Source organism: Periplaneta americana, chromosome 17 (genome assembly GCF_040183065.1).
Source record: "Periplaneta americana isolate PAMFEO1 chromosome 17, P.americana_PAMFEO1_priV1, whole genome shotgun sequence".
Classification (NCBI taxonomy): Eukaryota; Metazoa; Arthropoda; class Insecta; order Blattodea; family Blattidae; genus Periplaneta; species Periplaneta americana.
The window spans coordinates 105,570,812-105,596,897 of record NC_091133.1 but is presented as its reverse complement, the minus strand read 5'-3'; the positions used below and the strand labels follow the sequence as shown (position 1 = coordinate 105,596,897).

General features: G+C 35.8%; 1 protein-coding gene across 6 annotated transcripts in view; it reads right to left on the bottom strand.

Moving 5' to 3' along the window:
* The window catches only part of gpp (DOT1 like histone lysine methyltransferase grappa), a 227,313-nt gene that overhangs the window by 77,532 nt on the left and 123,695 nt on the right, over window positions 1-26,086 (bottom strand). For all 6 annotated transcript variants that reach the window (XM_069816090.1, XM_069816093.1, XM_069816092.1 and 3 more), the window contains 2 exons: window positions 3,490-3,630; window positions 187-372 (listed from right to left, as the gene is read on the bottom strand). In XM_069816090.1, coding sequence (XP_069672191.1) covers window positions 187-372; window positions 3,490-3,630 — 327 coding nt within the window. The remainder of the gene's footprint in view (window positions 1-186; window positions 373-3,489; window positions 3,631-26,086) is intronic.

The following is a 26,086-nucleotide window of genomic DNA, read 5'->3' as shown; positions in this document are numbered from 1 at the left end:
AAGAAAACCCCTTTAAATGACACAAAAAAATATAATTAAACTGCAAATAGTAACAGAACAGTAATCTAATCTAGCCCTCTATCTACCTTGTATGTTCTTCTGTTGTAGAACATTATCTATTCTTCATTGAGATATGAAGTAATATCCGTGTGCATCAACACTTCACCTTCCAGTGGATAGACTCACCTCAGCATACTTTGAAGGAACTTCGGCTCTTTCTACACCAAAACAGATCTTGCATGGTGTTGCAGCTGCCATTTGCAAGACAACTTGACCTACACCAGACCCCAGGTCCACAAAGATGTCATCCTTCGTGATTTCGATCTGGTCAATCATCTGACACACAAGGTCATACGATGTCTCACCATACACCTGTGGAAAACAAAATCGTGGGTAGTACTGCGAAATAAATTAGACATCAGATGGAGGCAATACGTTTTTGAGTGATTTGGGCATATTCTGATTACAGCCCAGATGTGCAGGGATGCAAAAACAGATAGGTACTCCTAGACGCAAGTAAAATATGCACAAACATTAGTAAATATAGACTACACAGATGCAAAATAATATATCATTATTACCATCGTCATCATCCTACAATAAAATATAAGGCCCAATAGTTTGATGGTCTCAGTGCTGAATCCTCCGTCTATTATACACAATATCAAAGTATTCAGCCAATTAATGTTAAAAAAGTAATCTGCCTATAATCTTTTCGCTGTAAGAAAAATCCTAATGTAAACAATAGCACGTGACTGAAGTGAGGTTTCAATGGCCGCTGTTTGGCGCCATAGATTCTCAGTACGTGTTCCCGCCTACTGTTGTACATTCTGTTTCATGTTAAACATTTCCCGTTACTCGTCAAGTAGGCCTAACCTCACTAATATGTATTCGTTTGCTTAGGAAACATTTACTTTATAATTACTGCAATTAAATTATTTTTGAGTCTTATGTCTTCACAATGGACAGTTGAGGATACACAAGCCATACTTCAGTACCACGTGCTTATGTGATCAACTACGAGCTCAAGTGACGCCAGCTCGTTACAAGAACAGACTACTTCGGTATTACTGTTGGTATTCATCCGCGTTCATAGTACACAACAAAATATAAAAGTAGTTTTTCTTTTACATAGCTTTTTACATATGAGTGAAATTAAATGTTTAATCGTATTTAACAACTAGAATTCAATTTTTTATTTTCAAATAATATAAGATTGTGGTTTCCAAATACGAACTATATTTTCCTGCGTCATGTGAGTTTTCCGACTGGGAGCCAATCACGGGTATGACAGCAACGTGCTTATGTTTACATTAGGATTTTTCTTACAGCGAAAACAGTATAAGACGACAGCACCACAATCCAGAGGAACCTTGTATAAAGTGAATAAATGTCCTATGCTCTAGCTCTAATAGTAATGTTCTAGTTACAAAGGAAGTGGACCATGGATAGGTTCTATCAGGAAGTGAAAATAAATTTTCTTTCCTTAAGAACTGGGTATGTCACATGTCTTCTTCTTGTCTTGTGTTGTTCGTTCTGCAAGTTCTTTTAAATGTCCTCCACCTGAAGGTCACAATGCAATAGTAAGATTATTTAAGGGGGTAGGTACCGCTTTGAGTACTGAAAAAAAAAACAGTAATATTCAATTCTTTTCTGTCAATAGATGTAACTCATACAAAATTGCTATTTAAATCATTAAAATCACCTATTTCCTTAAATATTGGGAGTATATTTTTAATCCATTAAAATGTAATTAAATGGTCCAATTTAAATATTCAGAATGGTGGCTACCCTCTATGCTAAAATTTAATTTTTTCCTAATAAACTAACTACTGTAATTCTGAAGATATTTCAGTTCTGTTTGTTTTATTTATTATAAAATTAAAAGTTGGTTGCAGGGAACAGACCATAGTCAGATTTTAGGTGGATAAATAATATTTTAAATTTACTTTTACATTTGCATTAAGAGTTTTTTTTTTTTTTTACGAATTTCAGCCATAAAATTTTTTTCTCACAAAATATCAAACAGAGGAACTTAATTCTGGTCATTTCCTAAAACTGTGTACAGTATAACTCCGATTATCCGTCACCCTATTAACTGGTTGGTGGATTATCCGTCTGTCTTTCTCTCGCTTTTTTTCTGCAGAAATATATAAAGTATTGTACATTGTATTAGCACGTATTTTTTTATAGCCTTTTCCCTTACACAGTATGGTCTAATGTTCGAATTGTGGTACTGTGTAACTTCTGTATAAAATGTCTTCTACGGTTGTCAAAAGAAATTTTGTTGTGTTAAGTATCGAGGGAAAAAGTGTGTAAATAATTGAGTAATTTGGGGAAAGAGAAACTGTGGCTCATCTCGTAACAGAATACGAGTTTGGAGTGTATAAAATGTGTAAATCTACAACATGAGACCTTCACTTTCCACAGGCAGCCATTACAAGGAGTTTTCTTGCCCTTCAAAACCCGTCGTTGACAATGAGACTTCAATTAGTGATCTTGTGATCCACTGCCTAGCGTGTTAAATACAAGGCCATAGAGGAATTTACTAAATTTACGAAAATATTTCATGGTACGGACTATCCGATTTTTTCGATTAACCGTTCAGCCCACTCCCTTCATTACCACGGATAATAGAGGTTCTACTGTATATGTTAACGTGCACAAAAAAATAATTCAAATCTGTTTCACAGTTCTTGAACTATTCGGGAAAAAGTTTTGAAAATATAGTTTACAGTATATGAGCTTTAAAAACATAACATACATATTTTGTTACCTTTCCTTTCATTGTGACTGACTAAAATCCTTCAGGGGCATATGATGTTTCCTCATTTGCTGCAGCATCTAATTTAAGTCTTTTTCTGCACTGTCTTGACTCTTTTGTATGCATTAGTTCCCTTTTTTTCTGCAGACTTGACACGGCTTGTGCTCTCTATATTAATCAGACTCACAAAACATTCCAGGCACAATCCCCATTTCCCTCAGCACTTTGTCTGCCTTTCATGCAATCTTTGAATGTTACGACAGCATCATTTGTGACAATTTTTTACTACTGTCCTTTTACAGAACCCTGCTTCAGGGCAAACTTTCCAGATTTTGGAACTCAATGACTCATTAGGATTTTGTGTGAAGCCACCCAAACACCTACTATGCTTGTATGATAATATTGGTTTCTAAACAAGTTCAAACATAAGGATTATTTTAAAATATTGAAATATACGTAAATATTTTCAGAGTGGGCGTGCCGCTCACAACTGACAGCTGCTATGGCCAGGTGCAGCATCTCGGCATTTAAATCATAACTTTGAAACTAATACAAATATTGAAACCATTCTTTCACCAAAATGAACTTCAATAATTGTTGCATCAAATAAAAATATTTTGAAAAAAAAAATCGATTTTTTGAACTTCTTAAGCTGTATCTACTCTCTTAATATGCCAATGACTCTGTAATTTCACTAAAAATTAGCAACTTATGTTGATACTGACCTCTGGTGAGAAAGGTTCATACTGATTCAATTTCTCGGGGTCGCTCACAGCCTGGTTGTAGACCTGCTGCAAGATGTGCCGTAGGAGTCCACGCGAGGGATGTTTGTTCAGCCTCTGTGCCGGCAGGGACGTGCCCTTCTCCTTCAACAAAGTTAGAAAAACAACGTTGAAACAAAACCCTCTATTCCACATGTAACAATTACTTTAACGTTTAATATTATACATAATTCACAATGCCTATACTGGGTGTTCAGTTCAAAGTGTGTCATGGCTCGCTGTATGCCGTCATGTGGCTAGCCGATGAGCCTAGAGAATTCAATCTTCCTACACTTCCGCAGAGGTGTATAACATATGAGGCAGAGAAGTTGCCTAGCAAGTACGGCGTTCATTCTGAAGAGTACGTACCGATACGTACGGTAACGCCGGTAGTGACAGGAATGTGAACTGTTTGGAAATACGTACTGTCGGGATATGGGGAGAGGGTTAAGACGATTACTTACGTATTTGTTGACATTAACTTCGACGGTCAACATGGACACGGAGCATTTGATTTGTGTTGTGGAATGTTACCGTACGCAACCGATGACAACAAATACCCTGCGTACGACTTGCCGGCGCAAAACACAGTTCGAAAGAGGTTATGGTAGCACACAGACGGTACAGACTGCCATCTGTTGCTACGACGTTCAAGTTATACCGTACACGTTCTCAAGTTCAGATTGAAGAAGCCTTAAATAATAAGCAACTTCTCTGACATATAAGCTGAAACTCGCTTCAAATCGGTGACCCAACAACAGTGACGTCATGACACACTTTGAAATGAACACCCAGTAGAATGAGTACAAAAATATTCCAGCCAATAGCAAATGGACGTTTTCCTATTTACTAGGAGGAGAGAAAAGTACAACACAGGAAAAAATGGAACAGAAAAATATTTGTCTGCAATTGCTCTACTTGTTGTGAATCCACTCACAGTAGTTCCTAAATAACAGTGAGCTTGAACTGACAAGCTAGAGCAGCCATTTTCAACCAGTGTGCCGCGAATGATTCGCTGGTGTGCCACGAGAAAATGAACAAATCTATCTTTCCGGCATCACAATACAGTAGAACTTGGTTATAGCGACCTCGTTTTGTACGACACCTCGCCTATAACGTCAAATATTCTGTGGTCCCAACTAATTCCCCACGAGACATATGCTTTCCTACCTTGCTTAATACGACAAACGCATATGCGTCTACCTCGCATATAACGTCATTTTCAACCTTAGTTTGGAATAAGATTTTCTAAGAACCAAAGTATTTTAAGAAATATTATGTTGAAATCTGATCCTGACAAATTCTTTATAGTCTCCATCTGTCATAGACCTCTGGAATGCAGGCGGATTCCCCACCCCATTGTAACCTGCCCGAAATCATGCGGTATTAGGTCAGTTTCGACAGAAAGTTGTCACTAAGTGCACGCCTTTTAACGCAGTAAAGGTATCCCCGTAACATGCCATGAAGGCACTTGGGGGGCATGGAGGTAGAGCCCCATGCTTTCCATGACCTCGGCACTAGAATGAGGTGGTGTGGTCGGCACCACGCTCTGACCGCCTTTTACCCCCGAGAAAAGACCCGGTACTCAATTTTATAGGAGGCTGAGTATGGCCATTAAAAGAAGTGAGTGACGCTTTAGAAGTCATTAGAATTATGAACATGTTCTATGAAGCTAGGGAAGGGAGCAGTGAAATTGCAACTGAAATTATGAACATAGAACGTAATTTAGCCCTAGAAAGTGTGTATTGGGCAAGTAGAAGACAATAGAGTAGAATGACTGATTACTTCTCTTCTAAGTAAAGTAGTTTGGTGAGTACTGAACAAACTGTTTTAATAAAGAATACTGTATTTATAATTGTAGGCCTACGTGTATTTTATTATGTTCATTTTAGGCTTAAAAGTCAATACATAAATCTAAAACAAGTCTAATTAAGTTTGTTATTTTTCATTTTCCACCTCACTAGATTGATGTGAATCTCGGTTACTACGGCACTCGTTTATAACAACATAATTTTCAAGGTCTCATGGATGTCGTTATAACCAAGTTCTACTGCACTTTCTTTTATACTCTGTATAAGAAAGTAAGAAAAAAAATTACAGGAATAACGAGTGGAATATTCAAGCATGTACAGTTGCTCTCAAATTCACTATTTTACTAGTCAGCTCTGTGCAGTATTCTATACTTCGGGCTTTTCCTTTGATCTCAGACTGGAGAGAACTCCATTATGGACATCGAACCCAAACGCGATCGAGAACGAACGTGTTGGTGGAGCGGCATGAGGCAGATAACATCTGTGCCGGGCGACAACAAACAACACGGACGAGGTCAACAACCTCGGCGCGGCCGACCTTGACAACCTGGTCTTCGCTTCACTTCGCGACCTCCCCCACAACAGGGGCCCCAGATTTTGGGTTGGTTCTCGACACAGATCTGTGGCCGGATTGTCTGCCTGCTGATGGGAGGTAGCGGGTTCGACCACGAACGAGACAGTGGGTCTCTTTCTTAGAGGCAGCAGGGATGTAACATGATAACAGCAGTCCTACCTTTAGGGCATACACGATAACAATTTTGAGTGAAAGTGTAAAGGTACGTGGAACTGCAAACCTGTCACAGTGTCCGAAGCTGGGGGATTGACTTGTAGTCCTATGAAACGCGGGGCCATGCCTCAGGACAGTTTAAGAAAATCTGCGTCATGTCGATGATAATAAATAACTTACTCTCCTCATCATGCATTTAGCAATAATTCCCTTCTTCTATCACGTTGAGAATGTTTATCCGATTTATATCTTACTATTATTCAAGACATTAATAATGAAATCTCGCAACATACTGATAAATAATTTACTGTGTACCCAAATAAGAGAATGAACTGATGTTCCCTGAACTGCGCACAAGAAATATATTTCTACAGTTTCCAAAGAGCAACATACTTGAATCCAATATATATATATATATATATATATATATATATATATATATATATATATATATATATATAGTCCTACTTTTCACGTGCGATAGTATTCTTCTCTAGTGTTAATATTATATTATATAATTCCATTGCCGCTGTAATTTAAATTTTAGTTCCTATTTTATTTTACTTTTTTTTTCTATATTTCTCTTGTATTAATATTGTATTATATAATTTCTGTAACTGTAATTTTAATTCTATTTCCTATTTTATTTTATATTCTCTTATAGGCCTATTAATATTATATCTGAACTGCGACCGAACACGAGCGCTGCTCATTCGGTCTCAAATTTTGTTAATACTACTGTATCTCCTTTTTTATATTGTTTGTATGATTTTATTTCTATTTCTCTTGTATGTAATTATATTCTTTATTCTGTATATTTAAATATAAATAAATAAATAAATAAATAAATAAATTGTGTTCGTAACCAAAAAAAAATTATAAACTGCACAGTTTAAGTATGGTACAAGTAATTTTTCTCAAATTCATATAAAATAGCTATTCGTACATTGCAATAACGTCTTTCTTATAATTTTTATGACAAATATTTGAAGGATCGATGATTTATGAGGAAGGATTGAATAGTTAAAGACTTCTTTTTAGTGGTTCATTTTACGACGTTTTATCAACATCTATGACTACCTAGCGCCTGAATGATGCGAAGGTGATAATGCCAGCGAAATAAATCCAGGATCCAGCGCCGAAAGTTATCCGGTGTTTACTCTTAACGGACTGAGGGAAAATCCCGAAGAAAAAAAACCTCCACCAGGTAACTAGTTCCAACCAGAATTTGAACCCACTGGTTTCACGGTCAGGTATGCTAACCGTTACTCTTCTTATGATGGCGACGGTGGTGGTGTGAAAATTACCTCACGGCTCCTATTCACGACAATTTATATTGTTCAATGACATTAGTCGAGGGTCACCCGGATGAAACGAAGAGATTTCCGCATAACACTGACGCAACTCCATCTTTGGATGCTAATAACTGAATACCTATGACGTATATGATAAAATAATATTTATTTTATTCCCAAAATAAAATTGTACATTAATCCAGAAACATGCAATATTCTTCCTTAATGTTTACAAACTTTTAACCGCATGCTACAGCTAAATCGTAGAAGATGGGACTGGACATACTGCGTTAATAAATGCTACCTTCTCAAGAATGCAAACCGTTTCCATCTACTCCTTGTCAGGGTGCGAATTCAATATTTTCTCCAATACGGATTTCAAATAAGGAAAGAAAGTACTTCTAAAACCAAAGATTTTTATGTCACGTTACAATACCGGATTTCAAAGAAAAAAAGTAGGCCTACTTGTCAAAACAATAGATTTTTTATGTCACCTTATAAAACCGGATTTCAAAGAAAGTGCTTGTAAAAACAATAGATTTTTATGTCACGTTATAATACCGCATTTCAAAGAAAGTACTTGTAAAAACAATAGATTTTTGTTACGTTACAATACCGGATTTCAAATAAGAAAAGAAAGTACTTGTAAAAACAATAGATTTTTGTTACGTTACAATACCGGATTTCAAATAAGAAAAGAAAGTACTTGTAAAAACAATAGATTTTTGTCACGTTACAATACCGGATTTCAAGTAAGGAAAGAAAGTACTTGTATAACCAATCATAGGCCTACTTGATTTCAAGTAAAGAAAGAAAGTAGGTACTTGTAAAAACAATAAATTTTTGTCACGTTACAATACCGGATTTCAAATAAGGAAAGAAAGTACTTGTAAAATAGATTTTTATGTCACGTTACAATATCGGATTTCAAATATCATCTTCGATTGTCAAAACTTCCAGTTAAGTAGTAACGACAACGAAAATTAAAATCTTTAATGATCCTAATAATGTTCTCGGCGGACAAACTTAGCCAGAACGAGGCAATCTTGTAGTAATGTGTGGGCGTGAATAGGCTATGGCGTAACGCAGAACAATCTGTAACGTCACGAGCATCCATCGATGACGAAGTCTGACGTATTAGCGGTGAATAAAAGAATTTGTCCCTTGCTACAGTTAAGAAAATTTCATGGGGTGAAGGCATTATTAGCACCTAACTAGTGTTGCCAGGTTTCCAAACTCAAATAAGGAAAATTTTGAAAATGATTGCCAAAATCATCCCATCACGGCACCTCCGACAAGTTTTACTTTTAGGAGGGAGAGTGTTACGAAAGTAATTTAAAATACATCTTTTAGCATTATTAACACCACTTGCTTCATATTCAATCAGAAACTTTTACATACTGAAAAACCCTTACAAAACAGGTTCAAAATTAATGAGAATTTGTCATTGTAGATTGTTCTTAGGATAATGTCAATGAAAATGGTCAAAAATTCGATTTTTTTTTTATTTTATTCTCTTGTGTTTAAAGATTAGTTTGCCAAAATTGTATTTCAAAATTCCATCAGGAAGTGTCCCAAAGTAATTATTAAATGCCATGATGCCACGCCATCCTTCTTTATAATCCTAAATTTTACGCTTCATTTTCCAAAAGTTGCCAATTTCTACAAAAGGACATTTTTTCAAAAACTATTTAAGATAAAGCATTGAAATTTTGCACACCTCTCTATTATTGAATAATACAAAGTTTCCTGTTGACACTGTTTTTGTGTCAGTTTAAAATATTTTATTTAAAGTAGCAATATTTTATGTATTTTAACAATAGCTATTTAAAAATGTATACAAAAACTAAATATTTTACAATTCTGTCTACATGGATTTGTTAGATATGGCACAGGACAAATGTGCACAAAATTCTATATCCATATCTCTAACAAATCATAAAAATGTTCCGTACCATCTGTAATATCAGGCTAGGTTAGATCAGTTTAGAACTGGAATTCCCGTAATGGTACGGTATTCTAATTAAGAGCCAAAATACATAAATTCAATTTAAATAGTCGTACCAAATTTCAGACTGTTAGCTCAAATTGAAGAATGTGATGCCAAAGCGCGTTCATTTTTATGAAAGAGTCGTGCTAGTTTTTTTTTTATCCACTAGTCTACGGACTGAACTAGTTTTCATATATCGCGTATAATAACACAAACTTTTAGACAAGAATTAGCGTTGTTTTGGAATAAAAGAAGCTGAAAATATGATTGTCTAAAAAATCATATATAGGCCTAAGTTTAAATCATAAAGATGGCCAAATGGAAACTCTTGAATTAAGGCTGGTTCACAATAAACCGAGAACGAAAACGACAACGAGAACGGAAATAATGTTAAAATAAATGTATTTAAATGTGAACATTCACAACAGTTAATTGTGAATGCTCAAATAATGTTAAAATAAATGTATTTAAATTTGAGCATTCACAATTAACTGTTGTGAATGTTCACATTTAAATACATTTATTTGAGCATTCACAATTAACTGTTGTGAATGTTCACATTTAAATACATTTATTTTAACAATATTTCGGTTTTCGTTCTCGTTGTCGTTTCTGTTCTCGGTTTATTGTGAACCAGCCTTTACATATAACAATGGATTTGGACAAACGTCTGCCCTTAAAAATATTTAATGAGAATAGCCTTCATAGCATCATAGTACTAATCCTATTTACCATTTAAATGAGTGAATGGATAAAATATAAATTTTAATGAAATAGGCAGAAGACATCAAACACCAGAGATGGGAAACTGTAGAAAATGTAAATACGGAAAATCCGTAAAATAGGGATATCTGGCAACCCTACTTCTAAGAGGCCCTTCTATGCCCAAGGTTGCGGGTTCGATCCCGGGCCAGGTCGATGGCATTTAAGTGTGCTTAAATGCGACAGACTCATGTCAGTAGATTTACTGGCATGTAAAAGAACTCCTGCGGGACAAAATTCCGGCACATCCGGCGACGCTGATATAACCTCTGCAGTTGCGAGCGTCGTTAAATAAAACATAACATTTTTAACATTCTAAGAGGCAACTAGGATGTGTGCAGGATAGGCGATAATTTTCAAAGAATGGCACGAATGTTGATAAGAAAAAGTAGGCTGTTATCTCATACATGTCTTTATAATTCAGTAATATTTTATATTCCCTTTAAATACTGTGAAGTCACGTGCGTTTTAATGACAAAGGATAAATATAACGTGGCAACGATAAGACGAAGGCTCTGTCATGCGCAGGAATACGTTTTGACAAGAATGAGAAAGGTTCAGAAAGCTTGAAGGCTGGTTCACAATAAACCGGGAACGAAAACGACAGCGAGAACGAGAACGGAAATAATACTAAAATAAATGTATTTAAATGTGAGCATTCACAATAGTTAATTGTGAATGCTCACATTTAATACATTTATTTTAACAATATTTCCGTTCTCGTTCTCATTGTCGTTTCCGTTCCCGGTTTATTGTGAACCAGCCTTGACATGGACTACATCCGCAGAGAATCGAATCCCTTTCTTTTCTTTTCTTAAGTTTCAGTTAACCTGCGACTACACCCATTTACAAACATCACCTTACCAAGTTCAATAGTAAATTGATTTTGCAAAGGGGTTACTTTAGAAACAATAAAATTACAATATATTATCGGCCGCTCCTAAGTACTTGTGTGTCCGGCGTACACGGATCTGCCGCATCCGGGTTCGGGGCCGTGACGGACCTTTTCCAACCGGACAACCCAGTGGCGTGGTTGGAGTACCCACAACGCGAGGACGCCGCATTCTCTTTGGGCTGCTTCGCCAGCCGATGGAGTGCTGTCATCACCCGGAAGCGGGGACGACACGCGTCACAGCCGGAAGCTCGTGACGTCATGCATGCGTCACAGCAAGAGGTGAATCGATCGGCGTCCCCCAGGGTCGCGCTGCCACGCATCACAACAGATCAATACAACGTGCAGTGGTGGCTCCTTCAATTACGGCGCACGACTGTGGTGGCTCGACAGAAACAAAGGGAAAAACAACAAGCTCCGGCTTCGAGGCCATGATTCTCGAGCGGATCTGTGCAAAGATGTCAGAGATCGTTACGAAAAATTTTGAAATTTGCTTTCTCCCTCTCCTAAAAATTCTTCTGAGCGAAAACGTCATGCGCGGATATTATATAATATAATATTTAACGCAAAACATGTAACAGGGCAAAGATAATAATTCAATTATCGAATATATTTATTACTTATTAACAAAACCCATGCTTTTGATAACGTTCATAGCAGGCATGTTACAATATTATAAATAGAAGAGGCAATCTATTACATTTAATCAGATATTATTATTATTATTATTATTATTATTATTATTATTATTATTATTATTAAACAATCCTGTGAACGCGCAGAAGGTAAAGGTCTATCAGCCAATTGCAGACCTTGCGTCGATATACCGATGCACAGGTGAATGATCAACCAACCAGTTCAGATGTAACGTATGGTATAGCAGCTGCAATACATTTAATCAGGGTATATATATAATCTAAAGCAAAGATTTCTCTGGTTAACTGTTAGAAAAAATATCAACTTACAAGCACCCCTGCCATTCTATTTATATTATAACTAAGCTGATCGAGAATGTGGCTAGTAAGTTATATTTAAAATATTAATTATAACATTAATCTAAAAGTTGAATTTCAACACTCCATTCCGCAGGCAACAAGTTATGCATGGTGATAATGATAACATTACTAATAGGACTATTGGAATTAAAAAATATAGAACGAATTTAAAATTTAGAGATTCCAACAAACACATCTTATAGATAAAATATAATATCTGTAGGAACTAAATCGTTCATTACAATCATTCAAAACTCAACACTTCCAACTTTCATAATACCAAATTTCTCATTTGCAAAAACATGGCATCATCCACAGAATAGAAGAGTTGAAAAAAACATGTGGGACAAATATAGTATAAAAACAAAAGACGAATTATAAACTACACTTAAGTTCTACAAAACAGCAGTAGTGCCTGGATTTATATTAAGATTTCGAGTGAACCGTAAGAACCCAGAGATAAAAGTAATTCACAGATTACGCGTATGTATTACAAGGAAAGAAAAGGAAAAAGAAAAAAAAAAACCAAGAGATCATACATATTTAATATAATTAAAAAGGTAGAATACATGGAAAAATAGTTTGAGTATTTACATAGAAAGGACGTTACTATATTGGCAAGAAACATGTTGGAATTCAGGATTTAACGGACTTCATACATTTCGATGGCTCAGAACGAGACTGTCACAACTCAAAAATAGAGATTTTTCAGTAGAGCCGTTTAAAGTTTTCCATTATGGCAAATCAGATAATCATGGCACAACAATGTGCATTTATGTCCCACTAGGAAATTTTTAGAGTTTTAACACTTTCACATAGCATAGTTCTCAATTCAAGTGTTCAAATGATGGTAATATCTCAAAAAGTGAATTTTTTGAGTTGTAACAGTCTCGTTCTGAGCCATCGATTTTTACAGTGATGAAACGAAGTAAAACGAACAAAAGTCTTTGGCATGTTTTTCCCCTTTGCTTGTGGTTTTCAAGAAAGAAGTCTCTCTTGTAACCAACTTTGATGACCCATATAAAAAATAATTACTTTTACCAAGTAGTTTGTGTAACATTTATGGATCATTCAAATTCCAGTAAAATGCCCCATCCCCTGGAATGTACAGTTTAGGAATTATTCGTAGCATATAATTACAAAATTTACTCATCACTTTAATTTTAATGCCAGTCGAGCAGCTGTCAACAATGCATGTTCTGATCAGCAGGTACGTTGAAGTGAGGGTTGTAGTTACGTAATGTTAATGTGCCAGCCGTGATGAGGCAATGTAAACAGCTGATCACTGCTGTGCGGTGTTGCAGCTACGTTCACTCACTAAAATAATATCCAAGTAATGACACCTGCTATTTTAGTCACAATCACGTGATTTATTGTCCTTGTACATAAATTCGTAAGATCTCACTCAGTGATGAAATTTTCCCCTTTACGGAATTTTATTATTTTACTGATTTTGCTAAGTTTTATAATTGTTACCGACATAATTATACATTTTTTTTTTTTAATTTTCTTCTTATTAAGCATTTTTTTAGCTTATTCCTTTTTATAAGTTTTATAATTAAATGTACTGATACAATGTTCTGAAAGTTTTTTCTCTTATGAAGCAATTTTATTACTGTATTGATTTTGCTCTTTTTTTTACATATAATTGTACTGACATAATTATAGCTACAAGTTCCTGAGAATGTTTCCCCTTGTTAAACAATTTTTTACGCTTATTGACTTTTCTAAATTTTATAACACATATAATTATAGCTTTTTCTGAAATTTTCCTCTTATTAAACATTTCTTAGGTAGTTATTCATGTTGCAAATTCGTATAATTGTTCTGATATAATAATAACAACTCTTCCTGAAAATTTACCCCATAATTATTTTAAAACAATAGGCATGCGTCAGTCACATAGTGCTATGATAATTTCGATTACATCACTAAGTTCTCAGATAACGTCAGTGTTTATTTCTTAATCAATATGAATGTTATGGTTATCAAACTTGACAATGTTTTGGAGTGACTATTGACACACACATCAAAGGTTATATGACCTAAGTTTGATAAGTTGGTGACTAATGAGAACACTGAACGAGCAAGAACAATACATTATTGAGATCGTAAGCAATGGAACGGAGAAAGCAACCATTTGAACAGGAGGAAAAATTTCCGGAAAAATAGTATCTAATGAGGACAATGAACAGCAATACATTCTTGAGATTGTAAGCAAGGGAACGAAGAAAGCAATCATTTGGATAGGCGGAAAATTTTTCAGAAAAAAAAATACAGTGCAAAGCTTCCGAAAATTTTTCCAATTTAGAAAATCTGGAAAATGTTCATTCTCACATCACTATACTGTCACTACATCTGTATAGTATCCGGGTTCAATTAATACCTAGCTGGTGTCAAAGATCAAGCTCCAATCACATAGAGAGGTAACATATTTTATATCTAGCAATCATGCGTTAGCATTTTTAATTCAACTCCACGTGCAATACATAACAACGTTGCCATAATATCTCGAGTTAATGACAAAAAAGTAAGAAATTTTAATTAAGACATCTTATGTTAGACATTAAAATTTATTCATTGTGGATGGTGATGGTAGAAATCAATGTAATGTCACTATAAAAATAAATGTAACTGGAGGTAATCTTTACAACAAAAATATGACAACATTGCTTAACATAAGTACTGATACGTGCAAAAAAAAAAAGATATAACCAAGTCAAAGCCTGCAGCTAGGGTATTAATCAGGGATATATTTCAGGTCTGGCGAGCCCTGCCGCCGCCAGGGTACTACTTTTCGATGCCTGGCGGGCGCCAAGGCACTTTTACGATTCTCATATTATCGCCAAATTTTGCATTTATAAGAAGTCATATTTTATTTATATTTAAACACTTTCATAATGAGGTTTACTCTGCAGACCTAACTTCCTCCGTATCTAGATTCGAAACAATGTATTTTCGTACTTTATACAAACCATGCTTTGAAAGAAGAGCAGAACATTCATGTCATAGATGGAGACGCGACATGACTGTCTAATATCTGGAAGAGGAATACAAGCTAAAGGAAAGTTCGAGCTATTCCATCTCAAATCGACCGAAATAAAACTTTTTTTGCAGCCTACGTAGAGAACTGTGATACAATGCTTTGTGCAAAGTTTGAGGCATCAGAACTTCATAGTGTTTGATGCTGAGAAATTAAAGTTTATATTGACATATAAACAGATTTTCTTACTTTTTTTTTATGGAAATGGAGACATTTAGATTTTTCCTCATTAAGACGCCTTTGCCAAGGAAAAAATATTTTAAAAATATATCGTTAGATTTCGCATTGAAAGTACAAATAAACACATTTTTTACTGATGGCACGTTGATAAGAAAGTAATGAAAATATCAAATAAAGAAAATAAATAGTACGCGCGTGAACTAACCAGCTGCCTGTGAGGCGGGAGCTAGCCGAGGTAAGCAAGGCCAGGAGACAAACACGTGATGTGTCGTCTAGCAGTCATGGCTGTGCTAGCCTTATCACAGGTTTTCTTAAACACAGGGACGCCCAACGCTCGCTTATCTTCAGCTCTCGGCCAGTGCGTGCGGTACTAAGCCGTTCAAGTCTAGGCGTGTGAAAATAATATATTTCATACCCTCGAAACTTATTGCCGTACCACTAACCAAACAATACCAAATCCCTCTTAATAATGCAAGTTTTTTTTTCTCAATTTTTTTTTACATTTTTACAAATTATCAAAAAGCCTAAAAGTAAGTAAAATCAGATTATCTATCTGTATACAATAAAAATAAGGATTACTTCTTAACATAACCTACCAAATGTCAGCTTCAAAATGAGTTCTCGTTCAATGTTCTGCAGTAAATGGTTCCAGAGTTCTGAGCGCTGAAAGAGGCTTGTTTTTATAAAATACGCTAAATTCGTCGCTCAATAATACGAAAACCGTTTGACTTTCGATAGTATATTTTTGAAAATGCACTCTCCTCAGCACCTTGTATAAATAGGGAAAAAATTAGAGTATAAAAAATGCGAGGTTTTTTACTGATCGATTTCATATGGAATAGCCCGTTCACATGAATAACTAACATCGCGATTTATTACTCCTCTATCTTCATCAGCCCGTTGTAAAGGTTACAATCAACGAGGTACCCGGTAGCTTTTCTACACCTCCATCTCACAAATAACGAAGATGGATGCGAACTTTGAAACATCAAGCAAGTATGTTAGTTATATTTTCAGCAAAAAGAAACTCCGAACAAAACCTCTCTCCACTCCAGATCCAACTGAATGAATTTAATATCTCAACGACCTTGACACACTCTCTTACCAAGGAAGTGTGAAATTTTAAATGGATGACTGGACGCTGGACCGCAAAGTAGCGCGCTGACTTACGCACAGTATTGGGAATATCTCTGGCTCGATCCCCAAGGGCGGCAGAGTTCTAGCTCTCTAGACAAATACCAAAACAGATCATTCAGTTAGAATGGCTAGTTCAAAATATCTCATTAGCCAATTCGTTTAATATTCTCAAGATGCGATATAGAGCTGGAAGCAAATATCTACCTCTCACCCATAAGGACTGATAGACTGGTGATGTGTCCCTTGTTCTATAGTTGTATCGTGTTATCTTCGGCAATAGAAATGTGCTACGATCACTGCACTTGGGATTTTAGGGCACTAAAAATGTATGTTTAGGCACCTAAAGTAAGTTTGTAAAATAATAAAGTGGTCTCTTTAAATATTAAAATAGACGCTCAAAATTTTATTATTTTTTTAGCAAAAGTTGAGCAATAAAAAAACACGTTCATTCATAATTTGCTTTGCAATACATAACAATCACCTTTTCTAAATTTTCTACTGCCAAGCTATGTCTTTTGTCGGTCAATATCAGTTTGTATGAGGAAAAGGAACGTTCCACACTAACAGAGGTTAGACTGACATAACCAATCTTACATTTTTCATTTCAATTTCAAGAGGGAGATCCTCACATTTTATATCCATAATTAGTTTCACACGCCTTAGCAGTGAAACACCAGGATTTTTCTTCAAAACACTAGCCCACCTATCACTTATCTTATCCCTCAAATTCCCTCTCACATTTTAAATTTATTCTCGGCTTCCTGTATCACTGATAGATGATGTCCAAGGGCCTTTCCTTTCTTCTCAAGCGTGGTGATGCAAGTTGATAAAATTGAAGAACTGACCTGCATGTATACAACGCTTCGCTTTATTTACACTCCAGACAGTTTTATGTTCATTCTTAATCTATAAGACTATATAACGTATACTACTGGTATTTCACAAATTAAGTTTTTTTTTTTTTTCATTTTTGTTTATTTTATTTTTATGGCATCAGTAACTATAATTTTGTACTGTTTATTGTAAATTTGCCCTGTATAGACAAATAAATAAATAATTTAAAATGTTGATTGCTCATTTTAACTATGCACATAGTACTGACGTGAAGAGATGTGCATTGTTTAGTGTTGTCTTTTATTCTAGCAAACAAAATAGGCAATTACCTTAAAATCCCAGGTCAACTGATCACACAACAAAACAGTCCAGTTAATTGTGTGTATAACTGGGTAAGTATTGGTATAGTGTATTCGACTGTACATAATCTCAAGAGCTTGTAAAACAATAACAATAGTGATATTATTATTATTATTATTATTATTATTATTATTATTATTATTATTATTATTATTATTATTTAAGCTTAGAAAATGAACAAGTAGGTTTCAGAGTAGGAAAATCAACTGCGGAATATATTTTTTGTGCTAGAAAAATTATAGAAAAGAAAATTACAAAAAAAAAAAATCAGTCTGTGCATCTATTATTCATAGATTTAGAAAAAGCTTATGATAGTATTCCTTTACAAAAAAAAAAAACTGTGGGAAATTTCAGACAACAGAACGCTAAATGTGCAAATATTTAAAGCTATTAAACAATTATATTGTAATTCTTCAGGCAAAGTAAAATTGGATAACAGATTATTTATCGAATGGTTTCTATGTCAACAAAGGTTTACGTCAAGGTTGTTGCCTCTCACATACTTTATCAAAATACTATATTCAAAAGGCTCTCGAAAATTAGTAGAGGAAGTGTAGCAAAATGGGATTGATGACAGGGGAAAATACAATACATACTTTATTATTCGCTGATGAACAATTAGTAACAGCCAATGATTATGACGATGTGGAGTATATGACGAAGAAATTGAAAGAGGATAGTAGACATGAAAAAATAACTGAAAGAATAACAAAAGGAAGAGCACCAATATGTTTTTTTTTTAACGACGCTGTACGAGGAAATTGAAAGAGGATAGTAGATATGAAAAAAATAATTGAAAGAATAACAAAAGGAATACCACCAATAAGTATGTTTCTTTTTTTGGTATTTAACGACGCTGTATGGCTACTAAGTTTTTTAGCGTCGACGGGAATGATATGAGATGGTATTTGGCGAGATGAGGCCGAGGATTCCCCGTAGATTACCTGACATTCGCCTTATGGTTGGGAAAAACCTTGGGAAAAACCCAACAAGGTAAGATACCATAGATTACTTGACATTCGCCTTATGATCGGGAAAACCCTCGGAAAAAACAAACCAGGTTATAAGTCCAAGAGGAAATCGAACCCACGCCCAAGCGCAACTTCAAATCGGCAGGCAAACGCCTCAATCAACTGAGCTACGCCGGTGGCCAATAAATATGTTAAATGGAATTTTATGGGACAAACAAATTTCAAAAACGATAAAATAAATATATACAAAACAAAAGTCAGCAGTACACTAACCTATGAAGCAGAAATATTGATACTAAATTCAAAGGCAACATCTAAATTGACACCCGCTTTTTAAGGAGATAGGGTGAGATTATATAGGCTACATAATAAACAGCTGACATGGTATGGGCACATTAGAGGAATGAAAGACGATCGGTTCCCAAAACAAATTTTAGACTGGAAATAGGAGAAGAGGAAGACCAGTTACATGAATGAAAGGAATTGCAGATGCTATGAAAATGAGGGGCTTTAGAAGAAGTAAACTGGGAGGACAGAGAAGAATGGCGGAAAAGGACTTGGGCACAGGGAGAAGCTTGAGCATTTGAAAACCTGTTCTTATATAACATAGTTATGTACTGTAACATTCCAGTCGATGAAAAAGTGCCAATAATATATTACTGGTAGTAGCAGCCTGTAATAAACTGTCATTCCGAAAGAACTTCTTTTACAGATTCAAAGAGTTACAATAATATATCACAGTATGAAGGAAAGGTGAACGGGAGAAGAGCTCGGAGTAGAAGAAAGATATCAGATGATAGACGACATTAAGATATATGGATCATATGAGAAAACAAAGAGAAAGGCAGAAAATAGGAAAGACTAGAGAAAGCTGGGTTTGCAGTGAAAGACCTGCCCTTGGGTGGGACACTAAATGAAATGAAATATTCTTTAATGATATCAGCTAAATGAGATCAACTTCTAAACTGCCATTCATCCAGTGAAAACTGTATGCTCTGTCTTTGTGGCAGCCTGTTAATACAGGGAACTGTTATCGTTTAGATAAATAAATAAATAATGTCACTTTCATAATAACAAAAAATTGGTTATTTAACGACAATTCATTTCACTGCTTACTTATTATTATTAATTATTATTTATTTATACTGGCACAGTTAGGCCATAGGGCCTTCTCTTACTTATGGCGTTTTAGAGAACCCGGAGGTTCATGGCCGTCCTCACGTAAGACCGCCATTGGTCCTATCCTGAACAAGATTAATCCAGTCTCTACCATCATATCCCACCTCCATCAAATCCATTTTAATATTATCCTCCCATCTACGTCTCGATCTCCCCAAAGGTCTTTTTCCTCCGGCCTCTCAACTAACACTCTATATGCATTACTGGATTCGTCCATACGTGCTACATTCCCTGCCCATCTCAAACGTCTGGATTTAATGTTCCTAATTATGTCAGGTGAAGAATACAATGCGTGCGGTTCTGAGTTGTGTACCTTTCACTATTCTCCTGTAGCTTCATCTCTCTTAGCCCCAAATATTTTCTTAACACCTTATTGTCGAACATATTTAACCTCTGTTCCTCTCTCAAAGTGAGAGTCTAAGTTTCACAACCATATAAAACACCAGGTGATATAACTGTTTTATAAATTCTAATTTTCAGCTTTTTTTTTTTTTTTTTGAGCAGACTGGACGACAAAAGCTTCTCAACCGAATAATAGCAGGCATTTCCCACATTTATCCAGCGTTTCATTTTCTTCCGAGTTTAATTTAATATTTGTTACTGTTGCTACAAGATATTTTAATTTTTCCACCTCTTCAAAGAATAAATTTCCAATTTTTATATTTCCATTTCGTACAATATTCTGGTCACGAGACTCACTCTTATACTTTGTCTTTTCGGAATTTACTTCCAAGCCTATCTCTTTACTTCCTTCAAGTAAAATCCCTGTGTTTTTCCTACAGTTTGTGGATTTTCCCATAACATATTCACGTCATCCGCATAGGCAAGTAGCTGATGTAACCCGTTCAATTACAAACCTTCTCCGATTCATTACACTGCTATTATATAAAAACAATTACTGTAGAAAACGATGTTAAAACGAATGAAAATGGTTCATCCTTGCACGTTAGAAACAGCACTGATGTTGGACCTACCATAATATTTATGTGCACTGTCCTCTCTTAGAGAGAGGAACTGGTGGCTTAGTTGAGCGTTTCTCAAATTTTACGACCGTAACTCCCCAAAGACATAATTTACAAGGCCCCAATACTACAGTCATCGATGCAATTACAATATCATAGCACGTATTACATTTGTAATATCTGACGATCATTATATACATAAATAACAAAGTATCCTACAATAACGTGTTCCATATTAATTTTAATTCACTTTCGCAAACGTTAAAGCAGACGTGAGTTCATATACCGGTGAGTCTAATAAACAAATTGTTAAAGAGCTCTTGCCGAAATCTCCCTCAAACTGCGTGCCCAGTTATACCTCCACATCTTAAAAATATAATATAGATATTTTATCTTACGAGTATCTTCTACTTGTGAATAAAACAGAGTGGTATGATACTTTTTTATTTGTAACTTTAAAATGTTAGTCTCTTTATTTGTCAAATTGATCTGCATGTTCACTGCCTTGTACTCCACTGCAAGGAATAGTGAAGTGAGTTACATAATCTCTTCTATCCAAATCTCATCCCCAACCTCCCTTTGGCGCAATCTAATTATATAAAATATGAGACTCTGGGGACCCCGAGTATTCGCGGTATAGCCATATCTGAAATAGAGGAAAGCGGTATAGCCACAACATCTGAAATAGAGGAAAGCATTTTAGCCACATCTGAAATAGAGGAAAGCTATTACAGTTGATAGAGTGATGTAACTGACAATTAGGTCGATAACTGACCAAATGATGCTCCAATAAAACAATTACATAAAGCTCAAATATGAAGCTTCTTCATGAAAATAGCAAATAAAAACCTATTTGCAAAAGTGAATATCTGATGTTACAGGCTTAACTGAATGTCCTGATTACGGTACGATACACAACTTGGCCTGTTATTTGGTTGTAAAGGGTTATTGGCACGACAGGAGGAGAAGTTTGGCTTACATCACATTCCATCCTATTTTCTCAGAATTCCAGTTCATTGTCCCTAAATTATTTTGTTATAGTAACCGAGAACGGTATTGATCACTATGACATTTCCGGCTACCTGTGAATTTCTCTCAACGAAATCTCTGTTTAAGGATATTTCGTAGAGTTTGCCAGTTGTTCAGTATGCTTCATCTTACCTCAAAACAAACTGAATTTTCTCGAGAACTATAAAGATAAACAAATTTTTCATCACAAAATTTTCATCAATCATAAAAAAGACCTTGTTGAGTTGATTGCTATCCACAATAAGCAACTAGGGCTATTTTATTTTAGTTGACAATTATTAAACTCTGAAGTGAATTTTTCTGAAATTTCTTTTTCCCCTTCTCCCTGGTACCATTTTCTCAGAAAGTATGTGTCAAAACTTGGTGAAAATGTTTATACACATTGTTTATTAGTAGTTTGACATTGTAGGTGAAAGTTAATTTATTTTTAAAACGTATTAACAATCATCATAACTTTTATTGTTAATTAATAAATTAAAAAAAAACAATAACATAAGACGTTATGTGTACACAATTTTCATTAAGTTCCGATACAGTTTCTGAGAAATTGTTACCAGAAAAAAAATCTCATTTCAGAGTTTAATTATTGTCAGCTGAAAGAAAATGATCATAGTCACTTATTGTGGATATCAATCAACTCAGCAAGGTCTGTTTTATGATGGTTAAATTTCTGTTTATCTAGCTGCTATAGTTATGAAGAAAATTCAGTTTCTTTCTAGGTAAGGTAAATCATCCGAACAGTTGGAAATCTCCACTAAGTGTCCTTAATATACGTAGAACATTAATGTTGCTAAATGTCGCTATAAACGAGTTGATTATTAAAAGTGTGTCATCATAAAATAATAAATCACATTTCTTTAATAAAAATAAACGTACTTCTTTATGCCTGTCACTGTAGCCGAAGTGTCGCAATAACCATGATTGCTGTACACCAGCTCAACTGTAATATTTACACTCGGAGTCCTATTTACCACAAAGCTGCATCGATTTACATTCCGTCAATGACCTTTGAAAAGGAAAAACTAAGGAATTTAACTCGTTCCTTGTTCACGAGGAATGAGTGTAGGCCGACAGCGGAATTTCGAGTCACTGGAATTACGTTCTCCACTATAAAATCGACCTTTCCTTTACTGCTTTACGTCACATCAGCGATAATACACTCCAGTGAAAATGTGAGGAATCTTCTTCAAACTACAGTTTGATTCTCCTACTCCCATGCATGGAAGTACCAAAGGTTATGTAGGTAGGTTGTAAATGCGGAAGTAGGCAGAGGCGCTGACATACACAGATCGATGGTAGGTAGGAGAATGGAGACAGGTGGGTGAATGATGGATGGAATGACCTATAGGCCTACGCACGCACACACACACAAACACACGGATGGCAGGTTGACAAGTCGAAGAATAGACAAATAGGTAGGTATCTACTTAGATAGATAAAGATAAATATAGGTAAGATAAGACAGATATTGATCAGAAAAGCTACGCTAGATAGAGTAGATTAACACAAAGAGCTAGACAGATCAGATTAGATCAGCTTTCATTAGATAGATTAGGTAAAACAGAATAAGTAAGACTGACTAGATAGATTTAGATATACACATAGAGTGTGCGGAAATTCACTCCCTATTTTTAAGTCTTGATTTCTAGTAAAGTTATGTACATATTGCAACTAAAAGTATGTTGTTCTACTGTCTGAAACTCTGAAGTATGCCACTGCTTATTCCGTTTCATTTTATTTGAAATCCCTCCCTTAGTGATGGCTGATCGATTGAGTATTGAGGACAGAGCTAAACATGCAGCAAGATATGAGGTGTGATCCCAAAATTCGGTGAGTCAATTTTTATGAAAGGACTGGGCTAGTTTTCTTATCCACTGATCTACGAACTAAACGAGTTTTCAAATGACATGCACAATAACACAAACTCTTTGACAGGGACTGGCGTTATTTTGCAAGAAAACAAGCTTAAAATATAATGAAAAATCACTGTGATTTATTTTACGACAGATTATCAACATCTACGGTTATCTAGTATCTGAATGATATGAAGATGATAAAGCCAGCGAAATGAGTCCAGGGTCCAGCGCCCAAAGTTACCCAGCATTTGCTCTGAATGGGTTGAGGGAAAACCACGGAAAAAACCTCAACCAGGAAATTTATCCCAACCAGGACTTGAACCCGGGCCAACTCGTTTCACGGTCAGGGATCAGGCATGCTATCCATTACTCCACAGTGCAGCAATGGATTAAAATACGTATAACCACAGTCTACTATATACAGTCACGAAGCTCAATACGTAGTAAATATGCAAACATTAGATAGTTGCTCACCACTAGGATCGCTAATATCGCCTCATTACAGTCAATGCAAAATAGAACCGTCACAGTCTATTGTTTCTAGCACCCTCAAAACTCAAGCTTCGTGACTGTATATATTAGGCTGTGGTATAACGATAGAGATCTCAAACATTATCATATGTATAAATAATAAAAATGGCTGAATGGACTGAGCGAGTTTTGGAACCACACTCTTCAGTTCAGGTGCAACGCTGGTGGAGGGCTCAACACGGAAGACATGTTGTTCTGAATGCAAAAACAATAAAAAATTGACACAGAAAGTTACTGACTACCGTAGTGTCGTGGACTGTAGAAGATCTGACAGGCCCTCGACTTCAAGATCAGCGGAGACACGATGAACGCTGAACGTTACTCGGCAGACTTTTGTATGGCCTACAATTTCTAAACGGGACCACGTACATGACCTTCTGCTTATACAAAAATGGTGCTTCCCCGCATTTTGCCTTGAAGTTATGGAATGGCTCAATGAGCGTTTTCCAGGACGTTGGATTAGTCGCCGGGGGCTCACAGAATGGCCAGCAAGAAGTCCAGATCTGACACCATGCGATTTCTTTTTATAGGGGTGGGCCAAGGAAGTAGTGCATCACAGCAAATCTCAGACTCTTGATTAACTTGAAACTCAGATCCGTCAAATCATAACGGGTGTTCCTGCTGAGATCTTGAGGAAGTTCACTGAAAACATAAATCTGTTTTAAAAAATGTGTAGAAAATGCTGGAGCACACATTGAGTTATAACCTTAGGAGAGGTAAACAATATATGAGAGAAAAAATATAAGGTTCTACTTTTAATATTTTAGGAGGAACAAATGTTCGAAAACAGAGAATGAGTTTCCCCCACCCTGTACGCAGAAAGACAGAATATATACAGTAGATAATCTTCTAAAACCACCCTTTTAAGTATAGCCTCACTTCAGAAACAATGAGAATACAGAAATACTCCAAGAAAATCTGTCCCAATATTTCACACATCACAATTTTCAACAATGCCAAAAGTCCAAAGTGGAACAAGCGACAAGAGGAAGACTTGGAGTACATGGACGACTCGATTCAGCTCTGCGGCGCGGCGTAGAGGCTCCCCTTTAAGCAGGAACCAGCCCGCCCGCTGTATCGATTGCCTGGAAGTCAATGCTCTGAGTCAGGGGTTCGTGCCCCCGACACACGCACTTCCAGAGGGTGCCAGGAAACGGGATCAGAGGGAGAAGCTTTTTCTACACTTCATAAATTCAAATACTGTACTCCCGGATTACACAGTATTGGGACTGCATGTTTGGAAGTCTCACGTTAGAATGCAATTACGTAGCATTTCTTTTAACTACGGACTCTATTCAGACGATAATATCAATGTACAAATTGTGTAAACTGTGGCAGGAGAAAAGAAATACAAGGAGATAACTTGCACAAGTCTTGTTCATCGTTAATCTTGCAGGATCGCCAAGGTTTGAGTCCTGCTCATTTTTGTGTGAGAGACGAACAGTTAATCAACGATTGGGCTTGCTTGTTTACACACTGTAATTATAATTCTGTTTTCAGGTTTTTCCAAGATAAATGCACTGACATTGAAGTACTGGTTACAATGACAAAAACAAGAGGAACTCACATATGATACTGAAGCAAGGACAAAATTCTACTGAATCAACGGTGGAATAAATGAGAACGGAAGTATTCCCAGAAAACCTGCTCTCCGGTAAATCTGTTCCCGCAACATATATTAGGTCATACGTCTGGCAGTGAACCCGGAACCTCTTGCTCCGCCTGTAGTCTTAGCTACGGCGAGAGTAATTTTCAATTACTCTTTTAATTTGTCTTGGAGAAATATTTTCACAGTTTTATAAACCATCCAGTCTTTTCTTCCTCATAACTGAACTACAACATTTCTAGTCAACGATTACCATTTTCTCAACATGTTCACTCTACTTTTTTTTCTCTCTTAAAATCTGATCACTTACAATTTCAATGTTCAGTTTCTTTCTTAGTTGTTAATTGCTGATACGATCCAATCGCAAACATCCTTTTGTGGTTTGCAAAAATTTTTTGTAA